This window comes from Syngnathus scovelli, chromosome 7, assembly GCF_024217435.2.
Source record: "Syngnathus scovelli strain Florida chromosome 7, RoL_Ssco_1.2, whole genome shotgun sequence".
In the NCBI taxonomy this organism is placed as follows: domain Eukaryota; kingdom Metazoa; phylum Chordata; class Actinopteri; order Syngnathiformes; family Syngnathidae; genus Syngnathus; species Syngnathus scovelli.
This window is the reverse complement of record NC_090853.1, coordinates 9,362,311-9,377,866: the sequence shown is the minus strand read 5'-3', so window position 1 is coordinate 9,377,866 and position 15,556 is coordinate 9,362,311. Positions and strand designations below refer to the sequence as shown.

At 37.8% G+C, this 15,556-nt stretch overlaps 1 protein-coding gene across 3 annotated transcripts in view; it reads right to left on the bottom strand.

The window, feature by feature from the left end:
* Nucleotides 1-9,819: 9,819 nt before the first annotated feature.
* The window catches only part of ets1 (v-ets avian erythroblastosis virus E26 oncogene homolog 1), a 39,080-nt gene continuing 33,343 nt past the window's right edge, over nucleotides 9,820-15,556 (bottom strand). For all 3 annotated transcript variants that reach the window (XM_049726537.2, XM_049726536.1, XM_049726538.1), the window contains 2 exons: nucleotides 14,076-14,194; nucleotides 9,820-12,651 (listed from right to left, as the gene is read on the bottom strand). In XM_049726537.2, the coding sequence (XP_049582494.1) occupies nucleotides 12,436-12,651; nucleotides 14,076-14,194 (335 nt within the window). In that variant the 3' untranslated portion in view covers nucleotides 9,820-12,435. The remainder of the gene's footprint in view (nucleotides 12,652-14,075; nucleotides 14,195-15,556) is intronic.

The following is a 15,556-nucleotide window of genomic DNA, read 5'->3' as shown; positions in this document are numbered from 1 at the left end:
AGTGTATGACATGTTTTGATTTGTAAGTTAAAATGAGCTTTATAGGACACTAAACAAGCAAGCTAAAACAAGATGTAAGACTAATGAGCCTGATTATCTCGAGCTCATTTGGTTTCTGATTGTATCCATTCTCCTACAAACATACCACAATGGTTTTAGTGTCTTCTTTGGCAATAATCTTTACACCATATTTCACATGAAAGCTTACAGATACTACTCCATACCCTGTAACATTTGGGAGCCAGACACTGGCAAAGTGAAGTGTCATAGTGAGTAATCCCTAGCTGGTCTCAGTGTGTTAAACTGATAGAGAGCAGGAGGATCTGTGTTCTGTCAAATTCTATAACAAGCCAAACACATGCCCGTACTGCACTTGCACATGCATGGTTATAACAACGTCCCACCAGTGGAGAGAGTGCAACATTTATCAGGGAAAAACAAAAGGAAAGAAAGCGTTGTTATTATTGCAAGATCTTCGCACGACATCTCCAGCTTGTTTCTTGGAGGATGAGAACGAGGATTGGATCACATCTTGTAGCTCTTCTGTCAAAATGTTTTCTTGTATGTGAAGTACAGCAAACATTCCTCTGAAGCGCCTCTGAACATACAAAGAAAGCTAATGCATGACTGCAAAATGTTTACATGCACACTACTCACTCAACCGAAAAGTACTTTTCTAACCTTTTGCATCAGTTCATTCTCCATGTGAAAAGAGGTACAGTGGAATCTCTATATACAGTCGATTGCCCAATTTAGGATTTTTCAAAATACGCCTACAAAGACAGTTTAGGCAGCTGTCCTTTGACATGTCTACATGTTGTGCAAGATCTCTGCATAGCTTCTTCGTTCAGAAAGTATTTTAATTTTTCTTTTGTGGCTTTTATTTATTCATTTATTTTTCAAAAGAAAACAAATTAGAGATCTAATAGCATCTGGAATCGATAGTGTTCAAAATCCAAGGTTTCAAAGTAGCTCTTAAAATATTGAAAACTCAGAAGTTAATGGAATGTTCCTGCGTGTGTAGGACACCCATGCTAAGAAGAGTTGTAGCAACTTTGAGGGTGATTTGACATTGTCCCTTGATGGATTTAGGGATTGGGGTTAGGATTAGGGCAGGTTAGAACATTTTTAATAGGCTCTTTGGGGTTTGGGTGGAGTTAGGAGGCGGTGATGATTAGGTTAATGGTCGGGGTTAGGGATAGCAGGATGAGGATAGGATTAGGAGTTTGGGCTAGGTGACAGGTGTTTGGTCCAATTTTGAGTCAGGGTGGGTTTAGGAGTAAGCCACACGGTTGGGGTTGGAGTAAAGTTTGGGTTAAAGTTAGGTCAAGGTCTTTTTAATCTTAATAGCACTTTTTTTTTACATTTTGTACAACTCAAAGTAATGTACAATTAAAGAACAACATGAATAATCACTTACATTGCTAAAGTGTTATACCGAACAAAAAAAATGCACTCATATAGCAAATAAAGGGGGACTATTCCAATTTTTCGTGCCTGCCAAGAGAAGGCTTGACCTTTAAATTTATTTAAGGATTGGGTTAGGCTTTGTCAGAGTTTGGGTTAGGGTTAGCTGTGACTCAACGCTCACATAGATTGCTAATTGACCTCAATACAACTTTTCCATTAACTTGGTATCAGTTATAAGTGTAAAAACGGTAGCCTCCAGAGAAACACAAAAAAAAGATAGTAGCCACAGCCTGACTCGAGCCTCATTCCCATTGACCTCTGCCCCTGAACACTATTGGTTTTGTGGCCCTGCTCCTGCTGTGTTTGGTCTGATTTACTGTGCAACACTGCTGACTCGTCTTCAGGAGTAATCCTGGGTCAGAGTGAGCTCGTAAATTTCATGTGTGCAAGTTGAAGGGAAGGTTAAGTTTGCCGTGGTCAGTATTTGTGCAAAGTCAATTTAAAAATCAAGCCAACAATATAAATATTATAAAACAGCTCCAACAGTGTTGTGTATCCGGACATAAGACACAAAGATGAGAAGTTACGTTGTGGCTTTCAATTTATAGCCCCCCAACTGTTCTTTGACCATTTAATAAAAAAAGATATACAGAACTATAACTTTTCCTGATAAGTGGAGCGTTACCAAATATTTGTCTCCCACAGGGAATTAGAGAGCAGCCCCTTCTCCTCGAGAAAAGTAAGTTGTGTCAACCTTTGTCACTCCGGGGGTTAAAGTTTGGTGGGAAAGGACAGAAAGACCGAGGGTTTTGCGTGAAGGCGCACACAGCATGAATGAGCTATTTTTGTTGCAACAACATAAAATGTAACGACTCATTTTTGGAGTGTGGAGAAACCAGCATGTGGGAGGGAGAGGCTGGAAGGGCACGCAGGGAGAAGAAGGCTGCTGCCACCAGCCAAGTGGGCACACAAGTGGACAAGTCAACAGGGAGTGACTCAATGTTGACAAAAAACACTGAACTTTACATGTCATAAGAATAGAGACACATTGTCTTATTTTTAAACTTATGGGTTTTCCTGCTCAGTGCAATTAAGGAAAAGTGCAATTCAGCTATTACCCAAATATGACTCATGTTTAAACCCTATGGTCAAGCCAGGCAGGGCACCTTCCAAGGTTTAAACCATTGCACAACTAACATTAAAACAGGGCATAAAAGTCAAAGACAACTGTGAGCAAAAAGGAACACTTGTAGAGGCATAGAGAAATTTTGAAACACTGCGTGCTATTACAAGTCTCAAGCTATGACTGTTTGGTTACAGATGTACTTTAATTGCATTAAGAAAAAAAATATTTTTTGGAGTGGTACATTGGAGCATAAATTCGGGAGTTTCCAAATGGCTGAATGCTTATTGAATTGAATGAGGCCAAATAAGACAAAGGTCAATGATGTATTATTTTCTGCAATGACAGATTGTGTTGAGTGCATTTTGCAGTTAATTTTGCCTTTAAACAGAAAGCCATTTTTTTATGATTGCTCTTTGAATACAATTTGTGTCTTATTTAGGTCACTTTATTGAATTAAATTGAATGGGATGGTACAAAAGGGTGCCGTTAGTAGTTTGGCAATAAGGTGGTTTTACAGCGGCAAAGTGGACACGACACAGAAGCACACACAAATGATTATACCAACTAATCAAAAACGCATGCAATATGCATATTTACAACATGCTGAAATGACACTAAGCAGAATGGGAGCAGCTGTTGTATACATGCACCAACTGCACAAATAAACTTGATTATGATTGTGATATTCTGTACGAAACTATAATGTACTAATGGACATTTTGATTTCAATATATCATGCCAGAACATTCTCAAATCAAGATGCAGACGTCTGTATGCAATGAATTGCATGACAAAGTTATCAGACCCTATATTTTAAGACATGTGCATGTGTTCTTGGCGTAAAAATAAGGGCATCTTCATTTTCTATCACAAGCTGCCGGTGCATCTGACAATTTGGTGACAGAAAGTAAACTAGACTTTAGACCAGGTGAAACCAGGTCTCATTCGTGGAGCAGGTGGTATAACCTGATATTGATGGCACAGTCGTGTGGAAAAAAAAACGGTGAAAAACTATCGATCAAAGAGTAAGCAGTTGAGGATTACATAAACATCAGCATTACTATCAGCAGTGCAATAACGACTTTACACTACAGTACAGTCATAAATAATATACAAAAAGAATGCTATACTACAACATGCTACTATATTATGCAAATGAGAATGTGAACAAAAGCATTAAGGGTAGCCAGCGGCATGGAGTGTTTGACGACACGTGAATCAGATATAGTATGCTGTACAATCTTTAAGCATTTGGGAGTAGAACCAGCAATATTAAGCAGAAATATTATCAGCAGTATAGTGGCAAATATACAAGTTCGATTATATGAATGGTTTTAAGAAATATTCTTACTTGTTCCTTTCGTCCTACTTCACACCAATCTTTGTCAGTCATATGATTCTACCTTCACAGCAAGTTTAAATGGCTCAAGATAACCCTGGCACTATTTTTATTCTCAATTTTAAATATTAAACAGGATCTTTCCAAATCATACAAATTATTTTGCATTCTAACATAATTGGATTTTGTTGCAACATGTGAAACAAATACTGTATCCAAATGTCTTCTATATTTACAAATATAAAATGCAATATCAGCAGATGTTTTCATTGCCATGCAGCAACAATGTGAATCTTTACAAAATGTGCAATTGAACAACAAATACAATCTTGTTCATACATTTTCATCTGAATGACTGGAAACTTACTGCACAGTCACTATTCAAGCATGTGTTAACTGTGACTACGCAGCAATGACAGTGTTTTCCACACTGAAACAATGAAAGCGTAAGATAATGTGCCAAGATATGTTTGCTCATGAAACCACAAACCATTTGTGCTTTGCCCCACCCCAGAAACACACACACACACGCACACACACACGCAGCACGGATGGATGGATGGATGGATGGATGGATGGATGGATGGATGGATGGATGGATGGATGGATGGATGGATGGATGGATGGATGGATGGATGGATGGATGGATGGATGGATGGATGGATGGATGGATGGATGGATGGATGGATGGATGGATGGATGGACGGAAAGACAAGCAGGTAGACAGACAAGTAGGTATATACAGTATGGTCTGTCATGTAATATGGGGATACTGCCAACAATTACTATTATTTACTGCATTAAAGTGTCACACATACATCTTTTAATGAAAGCATGTATTATTGGGATTAACAGGAGAGAATACTTAATCAGTATCAGTGTGTACGTGTATGTGTGTGCGTGCGTGCATTAGCGTGTGTATTTAACCCCAACAGCACAGAAACGGTCTTTTGACTAACACTGATTGAAAGCAGATGTTGGCTGAAAGGCAAGCACAAGAAGAAAATGTTTGGGAAAATTCTCAGGGCCTACCCTTCCCTTTCTGGGCCCTGGCCCAGGCAGCCAATGGCGACTCAGCAACAGCTCGACTCAAGGGTGAAAGAAGCCCTCCTACTGGATGAAGTTGCAGACGTGGGCGTTTGGAGCAGATGCCCTGGGAAAGTTTCTGTGTCCCAGTTGACTCTCGGCAAAAGAAAAGCAAGAACATTTTTTGTTCAACTGGAGCGGTACCGACATGTGTTTGAATCCCCCCTCCCACTTGATTACTTCTAATGCGAGCGCTTGGAGATCCTTTTGAATGTGACAGATACTATACACGAATAATCCAACGGTTTACAATTCAACTGCATTACGGAAGGGAAAGAAAAGGTGACCTTTAGAGGTATTTAAAATGAATGAGAAGCTTCCACACCTTTGCCATCTCAGACTCTGATCTTGTATTCCACTTTTTCAACCTTTCACCTCCTCATTTTCTTCCTTCCTCGCCATCTCTCGTCTCTGCTGTCACACTCCAGTTCACAGGCGGCCTCACCTGCAAACAAAGCACCATTTTAGTCTTTCATTGTGCAAGCCTATTGTCTATTCACGGCAAAGGCATGGCACAAATCAATCATCTTTCTTAATGGAAACTCCACATTAGCCTGTGAAGACACTCCATTTCCGCCACGGAACGCCAGGTCGACTGGTACCTGAGTTCTAGTCAATGTAGACCTCGGGGGCCAGCAGCCACTCTCATTTCAGGTGGGATAGCAAGGTGATGGAGCCCGGTCTTGGGGTGGCAGCCGGAGTCAATGGTGTATTAACTCGGGAAGCGACAGCGGCAATAAAAATGCAAATTAACAGCCAAAGCAGGGGATGGCTCTGATCTGCCCTTCATAAGACGGTATAATACAGTCGCTACTCCTGCCGAGACATGTGGTTCAACACGTTTCAGCCACTATATGTGATGAATGGAAGGAACACAGGAAAGAATTTTGAATAAGAGGCCAACCTTGAGATCATACTAGTACTTAATGTACATTTCTGTGATTTACTTCCAAGTACGTTGACGTGCTGTCACACAAAGCAAATTGCTTTATTTTGCTACACTTCATCCTGATAGTATATTCATTTTTTAGATGAAGGGTTGAAATTGAACAGCATAGTTGTCTATATGTTACCCCATCTGTATCACAATTGAAGTTCAAATCTTTCTCTGATTAACAGTGAACTTAATCACTCTAAATTGTAAATATAAATCTAATTTATTTTCATTGCACATGTCACAGGTACAGAGCAAGACATTTTGTTTCGCGTACGAGACATTGACACTAACAGGGGTCGCCTGGATTTTTAGGTTTAGGTTTCGGCTCATCCTCGATTCTAATGAGGACAAGCGTTATAGAAAATGAATGTCACCCTATCCCATTTTTGTGGGTGTAAAAGAACTGAAACATGAAGATCTGTGTTAAGTTTGCTTGTATTTTATGAATGAGGTAATATGGACATGACTCTTGGGATGAATGGGGGAGGTGCTATAAAGCACACCTGCAGCACGACTAACTTGACTGTCAACATGGAGCAGTCTGTTTATCTATAAGGGTACAATGTGTTCTTTCAGGGTACAAGCGGGATCAAACTGGTAAAATTTCATTTGACCAGGTGATCAATATAGTGCATACCCTGCTTCAAGACTGCTGACAAAAGGCTCCAGCCCCCATGTGACATTGAACAGACATAAACACGATATAAAAGATATGGATGAACTGCACCCTTGGGAAATACTTAAACTTGATAACTTAAAAAGACAAAATGTGTTAATTTTACTCTTGTACTCAGTGTAAGTTTTGTGATCAGTCTGGTCTCGTGCAAACATGACAGCACTTCTTTTGTAACATAGTTGGGTTTGGCACCACTAGAGTCCTTAGAATGTGTTAGGATTCGGGAGTGAACCTTTCAGTTTCATGGTGGTTGGACGCTAATCTTGGGCATTTACATTTTTAAGTGAAAGCATGACTTTGCTATATAAATAAAGAAAACTCCCCTCACGGATGTCTTGATACAGTGATTGTAAGGTCCTTGCTCAAGACATACATTTGATATACATTACATTATTGTTTTTTTTCTAGTTAATCTCTTATGATATCTATTGATAAAATGGCTATTTCATTATGAAATTGAGTTTTCACCCAAGTGTAATTGGGAATAAGTTGACACACGCTGCAAGTGAAATCTTTTACCTTTATCAATGTGAAATCTTGAAATCCATGAGAAGTCTCATGTTGGAGAGGACACATTAAGATAAGCATATGTCCTTGGGCTAGTGTTTCTAAGTTTGGCATTCTTGGCCACAGGGGACACATAGATCATATTTCACTGTTTCTCTGCGTAATGGAATGTCTTCCATGGCCTTTCTGCGTCATTCCCTTAATTCGAAAGGATCTCCCTGCAAGACAGTGAGGATATATTTAGTTTTAAGAACAGCTGTTAATATTTAAGTTCAAATGCTGTTTAAGTATTGAGATTGAAGATAAAACGGGGTTGGAATAAACTTTATGTGGCCGATTGAGAAAAAAAAGGTTCAATATATGCGATAGATATGTATATATGTGACACAGTCAGAAAAAAAGGGTATATATGTATTAGGACCCTTGTTATTTGTGCCATGTATAGGAAAATACCATAGGGTACATATTATATATACCTTAGGGTACATATTCCATACTCCTGCAACATGATACAAATGATTCCTCCACCACTCCTGATCTCTTTCAATTTGTAATTACGTATGTACAACATTTGCACTTGTTTATATCCATTAGAGAACAAAATCAAGCTAACCCTGCCAACATACAGGAAATGCATCTACCATTTATGTATCACATATGCACAACCACATGCTCAAGTGTAGCATGTGAGCACTTTATCTTACCGCCAATTTGAGGTTTTTAATGTTTCTTATACGCAAGTCACGGTCGCACTTCTTGGTTACCACGGTTACCAACGTTTTTCAATTGTAAGTAAATATCACAATAAGCAGCACTACTTTTTTTAATTTGTTTGGATCTGTGGAGTAAATATTTTTATTAGAATCAAATCATCTCACATCAGGACTCTAATATAACCACTTTTTATGAAGTACATGTTATTTGACTTCATGCTGCAATTGGATAAATTGTACTTGTGTTTCAAAATCATCTCATTTGAATTTCATCCACCAAATTAAGGCTTGGTCTGAGGCAATGGTGTTGCGTGCGTGCATGTGTGGAACACAATGTTAGTGAGCCTCAAAATTGGAACCAGTCTTGAATTCTACTGTGATACTCCAATGACTAATTCAATCACAGGCACAGTTTGCTGAGTTGCTGCCATCATTTGTAAGTCAGTGACTCGTCTCATTCGCTGCACTCCCACGCAGCCAACATGTTCAACATGAATGGAAACAAGGTTATTTTACGGAAACTAGAGAAACAGCTAGAACTAAAAGTAATACTCATTGCCAGTCATTGCTAAACCCTCCTTTACCCTAACTTGAGTAAACAATGTAAAAATATACAAAAATAAGTACCTAGTTTCAATGTCTGTACTCTAAAAAGACAATCATTTCTGTTCTCAGAGATCCCACATATTTCTTGAACATGTTCTCAAGAGAATTTAGTCAGATTTCCTATCAAAAGTGATCCATTGCATTCCAGTGACATTTATAGTAAGGGGGTATTTGCAAACATATTGAAAATAAATACAATTAATTTAGGGTGATGTTCGAGCAAAACTTAGTAAAGTACATCAGTGATGACATTATAACTTCACAAATGAGCATAACAATAAATGATACACTAAAATAAATACAATATAAGAGATGATGTGCAATTGGTTGTTGACACAATTAAGGCAAAATGTATCATTGGACAAGGGAGTGAAGAACAATTGGAGACACATTCGATGGTTAAAAAACAAACAAATGATATTTTAGACAATCGTTATTAATTTTGCAGGGGAAATATAATGGAAAAATCCAAGCATTATAGCCCCAAATGGAAAACTTTGTATTTGTAAAGTATTTCACGCATTTGCGATTTAATCAGTATTCTTGTCTTGGCACAGTAATGTTAAGACTACGCGCCAGAGCCAGATACAGCGTGCCGAGACCCTTAAGACAAATATTTAGGTTTGAGGTCTGACAAATGGGATGCTATGAACTGGCGGCAGCACAGTAATACTTGCCTGTCAAAAGGATGCAGACATTTTGGGGGGGGGGGGGGGGGGACTGCTGCCTGTGAAATTTCTCGTTTCGGCACACATTTTCTTTGTTGTGTGGTGAAAACGCAGCTTTCAAATTAGCTTACATTGAGGTACTAAAGTGGAAGGTGGAGGAAAATAGCCTGAGAATCTCCGTGGTGACGTTGGGTTCCCGTGTTAAATATGTGAGCGTGAATTGTGGGGGATTTTCCTCAAACCTGCTGAGTATTCATGTCTGGTGTGGATCACGCAACAGCAGAAGGAACACCTGGCTAATTATAGCCACCACCCATTCTTTTCATCTTCTCGAAAATGTGAAAATAAGTAAATACATCAATTGATTAACAGTGTTGATTTTTTCGGATGTCAAATATTTTTTTTCCTGTAGGAAATGAGATTCATTTAATCCATTGAGGTTGTCAAGTAGCATTCCTAACTCTCATTAAAGAGTAAAAAAATAAATAAAAAAATACCACCACTTTTGATTTATATCAAGAGGATTCCCGCTTGTGATAGGGAGGCAGTCTCTTGACAAAGACAAAACAAAGCTTACTCTTAAAATTGAATTGAACTTTCTAATTTTTTACAATTTACTATGGACGTTTTATACTGAGCATGAGTGCCACATGTATGGTTCTCTTATGTCACAATATTTTTAGTTCCCGGTTCTATGGTTATCATCACATTCATCCCTCCATACAAACATAAATACATACGCACAATCAAATTATTTGTTCACATATATTTTATAACATTTTTGAAGTACACTTTAGAAATAGAAGCTACAGTTTATAAAACCTTTCCAGCAGAAATTATTGATGGGCCAGCATCAGCCTTTTTTCTCTAGCAGACAGATCTATCTTTTATTTAACAAAAAGAATGGAAATACCCATGGGAGGGAAAAAAAAAAGTAAGAAAATCGCTACATTGTTCAATCCTGTGCTACCTTTAATATCCCATGAAAGCACCAGATGTCTGCAAAATTATTTTATATAAAATATAAATTATTGAAAAAAAATATTAAAATATTTGTGAACTAAATACAATTAAAAAAAAAGGATCTCATAACAAAAATACTATAAAACATACAAAAAAAAAACATGAAAAAAAGGTTTTCCTTCTGAATCCTTTTTTGGGGGAGATATGAGTGAGCCACAAACTATCTACAAACTATGACATACAGTAGATCTGTGACAGTACAAATTGCTCTAGAATAATTGCGACAATTTCAACAGAACGTTTACTCCCACCACATGAAACTGAAAAAGACAACTCCATCCTGCAAAAAAAATGGTCTATGCCGAAGTTCCTCTTCTTAAAATGGGAGCTAATATAAAAACAGTGTTTTAAACATGTATGGAAAACAATAACAGTGTAGCTGATGAGAACCAAACAGTTGAAGTTCAAATTTGTGACGTGTGTTTATGAGCGAGTGCTACGAATAATGACGGCTAGACAAACATCTTCCCAATAAAACAATCATTTGAAACAGTCAGTGGGAGACCCCTAGAAGCTAAATAATACATTGCCTTTGTTCTCAAGCCGGGCGCACCATTTCATTTCCAAAACGGTGTGAGAATCACGGTCCCCATCTTCCCAGCTTTTGGGTCCATACACAAAGTACGGCTTTCAAAGACCTCACAAGGCTTTTGGTTATTATTCCGGCTTTGTCGCGTGCTTATTTGCGTAATCCGGATCGTTGTGACGCATTATGAAACACAATCTGCACAAATAGACATCTCCAAAGCTATTTTCATCAATATGGGTAACATTCAGCTACTGTAAACAATAACATTGTATTTATAAGATGATGCTCAACTTTGGCATTTCCCATAAAGCCAGTGTACAGCCCGTTTGCCAAACTCATCTGGAACCAGTGAATCTTAATGCACGAACATACATGGATGGAATCATAAGCTCCCTCTAACTTCAAATTGTCTCTCAGACTATACACATATTTCCTGAGCATGTTCTCATGAGAAATTAGTCAGATCTCCTATCAAAAGTAATGCACTGTAATCCAGTGACATTTCTGTTACTAATACTACTCGAGGAGAAAACTATAATTAATTGAAAAGTCAAACTTAATAAAGTACATCACAGATGCCATAACAAATTTAGAGATGGGCATTACAATAACTTATTGTTAAGTGGTGATTGTGCAATTGGTTGTTGATTAATTGAATCTTGATGCAATTGAAGCAAAATTGATCATTGGACACATACTATGATTGTAAATGTTTTAAATTATTTTACATTAACATTAATATTTCTACACAAGAAAACATGATATACATACACAGTACATACTTGCCTGACAATTACAAAAAATTGTAATTGAGCATTTAATTTCTTGATAAAATGTCATCAAATGCCCATCCCTTGCTTGTGGAGTGCGATTAGCTTTTAATACAATTTCGAACTAAATTCTCGTGAGTGCACATTTACTTTCTTCTCTCCATCGAACACATGCAGTTTTCTTTCTCTCTACTACCTCTTTACAAAGTTAAAACTCCATCCGAGATCTGCCTTCAGACATTCGGAGCATTTTTCCCTCAACTACACTTCACTTGTGACTTTTAAGACGACTAATCAGTGAACCGACATTTTTTTTTATACATACTTTGAAACAACCATAGAATTCCGCACAATGATTGTCTACCGTTTGCTAATACTGCTGGTATATGTAAAAAAAAAAAACAAACAAAAAAAAACTTCAGCAATATGTCTTAGACAAGAAACCACGTGAAAAAAAAAGTTTCATAAGCAACTGCTATTTTCAGTCTTTTCATAGACACTCTTGCTATGAGTGATCTCAACCCACTCAATCCCATCAGCATGCTTCTCCTAAAAGGCTTCGAGAGCCATTTGCTTCCACTAATTTACCTTTGTAGTTGATACACAACATACAGTAGATGCCTGCTGATGGGGTTTGGATGGGCTGCTGTCGTCATCACTAAAATAATACTCACCATCTTGACACTTTTTGGTCTAAGCTGAGAAAAAAAAAAAAAAATTGTCTTGGTCCTGTCTTGTACTCCACCAGCATAGTGGAACCTATACATCTGCAAAAGCACTAACTGATTATATATATATATATATATATATATATATATATATATATATATATATATATATATATATATATATATATATATATATATATACACATACATACATACACATTTGTATATATATATTACCCAAGACCACTAAGATGACAAAACCAGTTAGTCATTAAAAAGGTTGTTGCCCTCTCCCCCCAAATAAAGGTTCGTTAAGACCACTTAATGAGTGCCAGTTCGTGTGGCTTCAAAGTCTTTTTCCATGTTTCTGTCGACTTTCACTCATCCGTGTCTGGCTTTACGTCCAACATGGCGTGCAGCTCCTCGGGAGTGTAGCCCAGCAAGCTTTTTAAGTCACAAACAAAGCGGTACACGTAGCGCTTCCCTGACGTCTTGTGGATGATGTTCTTATCGTAGTAGTAGCGCAGACCACGGCTCAGTTTCTCATAGTTCATCTTGGGCTTGTTTTTCCGCTTTCCCCACCTGCGAGCAACCTAAAGAGCCAGGAGAAGGAGATAGAATGAGCGGATTAGGATTTGCCATTTAGATGATGAAATTATTACAACATATGTTTTATAGCCCGGGTAATATCATCAGAGAATACAATACAATGATGCAATTGTATGTTACACTTTGAGCATTAGTATGAAGGAGGGGTGCTAAAATAGCATTGCTAATGCAAGATGCACCATACGTACTTCTAAATCACTGTAACAACAATTACACTTACTAAACAATGAAAAAAGTGTGCATATCTAATTAGAAAACTTTATACTGCAATGGTAGTTGTACTGCTATCTAGTAACACTGGTCAAAAAAAAAAAAAAAAATCGTACAATTGTAGAAGTGAGTAATCTTTTTCAGATTTATTTTTTGTGCTTATTACAAATCTACCCTCATTTGTACTCTCGCACATCAGATTATCAGCATCACAACAACAATACAATAGAATATTAATATGTCTTATATTTTGTAATATCTACTATTTAAGTCAAGTCAAGTCAAGTTCATTTGTCTAGCCCTAAATCACAAGCAGTCTCAAACGGCTTCACATAGACAAACAATTGACAATTATTCTTAAAGCATCCCCTGATCTTAAGCTCCCAAAACGGCAAGGAAAAACTAAAACAAAAACCTACCAGGGGAAAAATGAGAAACCATGAGAAGGGATTTAAGGGTTAAGTTCAAGAACACGTGGATTTTTTTCAGAAGCATAGCTATACAACGCATAGTAAAATCTGTTCTGTGCAATATTTCATTGGTAAAACTTAAAAACAAAACATTGAAAACAAGATTCGCTAGAAAAAAGTAAAAACCAGTATAATCTACAAATGACTTACTGTCAGATGAGTAGCAGTGCATATTGTGTATATTTATGAAGCTCAATGTGCATCATCTACTATGTGAGTGGTCCATGTAATATGAATGGATATAGTAGATGCTGTAAATGTCCTGCATTTTTAGCACATTAGCATATGACTGAATGTGTTCCACTATGATACTGAAAATAAAAGTTTGCTTGTAATTGTTCATTTTTACAATCAAACAAATTTTGTGAAATCCAATTTCCTTATGGTCCAAACATTCATATTATTAACAATATAATGAACAATGTTCACTAAAGAAGTTGAATCACGATGGTTTTAGCAATAACTTATTAAAGCAATCATACCATTCGAAATCAGCTAAAAGAACTCGTTTTCAGATCAATTAACTTGTGCTTGTATAAAAAGAAGAACTTTTGACTTTTGTCTTGCATGACAGGTAGGAATCAGGCTCACACATCTTTTACAATTACCCTCATGGAACCAAACAACAATTGTTGCAAAGTAAAAGCAGCGTTTGTTCATGTGGTTAACTACTTTGGACCTCCCAGCACGTGTGCCAGTGTGACTTGGGGGGGTTCGCAACCTCTCACCTCATCCGGGTCGGAGAGCTTGAACTCCCAGCCGTCGCCTGTCCAGCTGATGAAGGACTGGCAAGACTTATCGGTCAGCAGCTCCAGGAGAAACTGCCACAGCTGAATGGGACCCGTGCCTGGAGACCACATGAAAAACACAAGGTATTCCATTTTTGGAGAACTTACTCCTTGAAATCAAACTATGGAGCAACATTCAAGAGTATTTCACTGCCACACGGCAATGTAGTTCATTTCAGGTAATAGGCACTGAGAAAGAAGTCACACTCTAAACCGTGGTAAATGGTGACGTACAATGTATCCCTTTGTGTTTCTTTCATGCATGACTCTTAAATATTCATATGGGTCAGAAGGGTATTAAACTAAACCTTCTGAAGCAGCGCAAACCCAAAGATGGGCCATGTACTCACTAAAATGTCCTTCATTGCGTTTTCATTTTTCTGCCTGTCTCTCTCTCTACATACTTAAACTTCAGAATAGCACTTTTGACTTATTTGTTTTTGTCTACATTGACAAAATCACTGATTTTTAATGACTTGCCTGTAGAACTCAGGGAACACAAATTGTGCGTAAACTCTTATAACCAGTTGAAGGCTGATGGCTTTCAGTGTGGGCGGAAAAAAGAACAAAAGCAGAATATACTGTTTAAAAAAAAATGGTTTTGAGTCTGTGCTAGATTGACTGCAGCACACTTTGATGTTGTGGCTTTTCAGCATATACATACACTAACCGACCTTCTGCTTAAGCGTGCATGTTGAAATCACACCTGCTTATGCAGCGCAACGCCCCAGAAATACACCACCCCCCAAAAAAAAGTACATATACGTAACTATAGAAGCGAAAGCCACTTGTCTGAGAAAAACCAAATACGTCTTTGTAAAACGTAACCAAAGCGTTTGGGGAAACAACGCATGCGAGTTTCACACTTGACATTTCTGAGCATGCAGATTGTGTTTGAGCGCGGTAAGAATGGATATGGTGCTAACACTGGCCCTCTTTCACAGCTTTGACTCACATTCCAACGTCTGCCGCTGCAACAGCGAGGCCCTTCACCAGTGACGAAGGCCACTCTTGTGTATAAAACGCAGACTACAGTTTTATGAAAAGAAAAATGTTTCCAAAAATATCTTACAATGGCCTTGTACTGAAAACGTGTACAGTGGGGCCTCTCATTCGCAGTACTCTCCCAGAATGTGACCCACCCAAATGGAAAATTTTATCCATGAAAGTATAACTAGCAAACAGGCTACTAAAAGTAAAAGAAAATTTGAATATTGAGGATTTTTGTCCTGCAATTTTCTTTCCAACAAGTGCCTCTGAGTGTCATAACTTTAATATTTTAAGCTCAACTCAACTTACTAAATGCATGCTTTATTTTTGTTGCTGCCACCAGAACTGTTTCAAGCATAGCTGTGTGTAAAATGTGTCTCCACTTGCGAGCATTGGAATATAATATGATGCAAGGCTGACAAATTTGAATG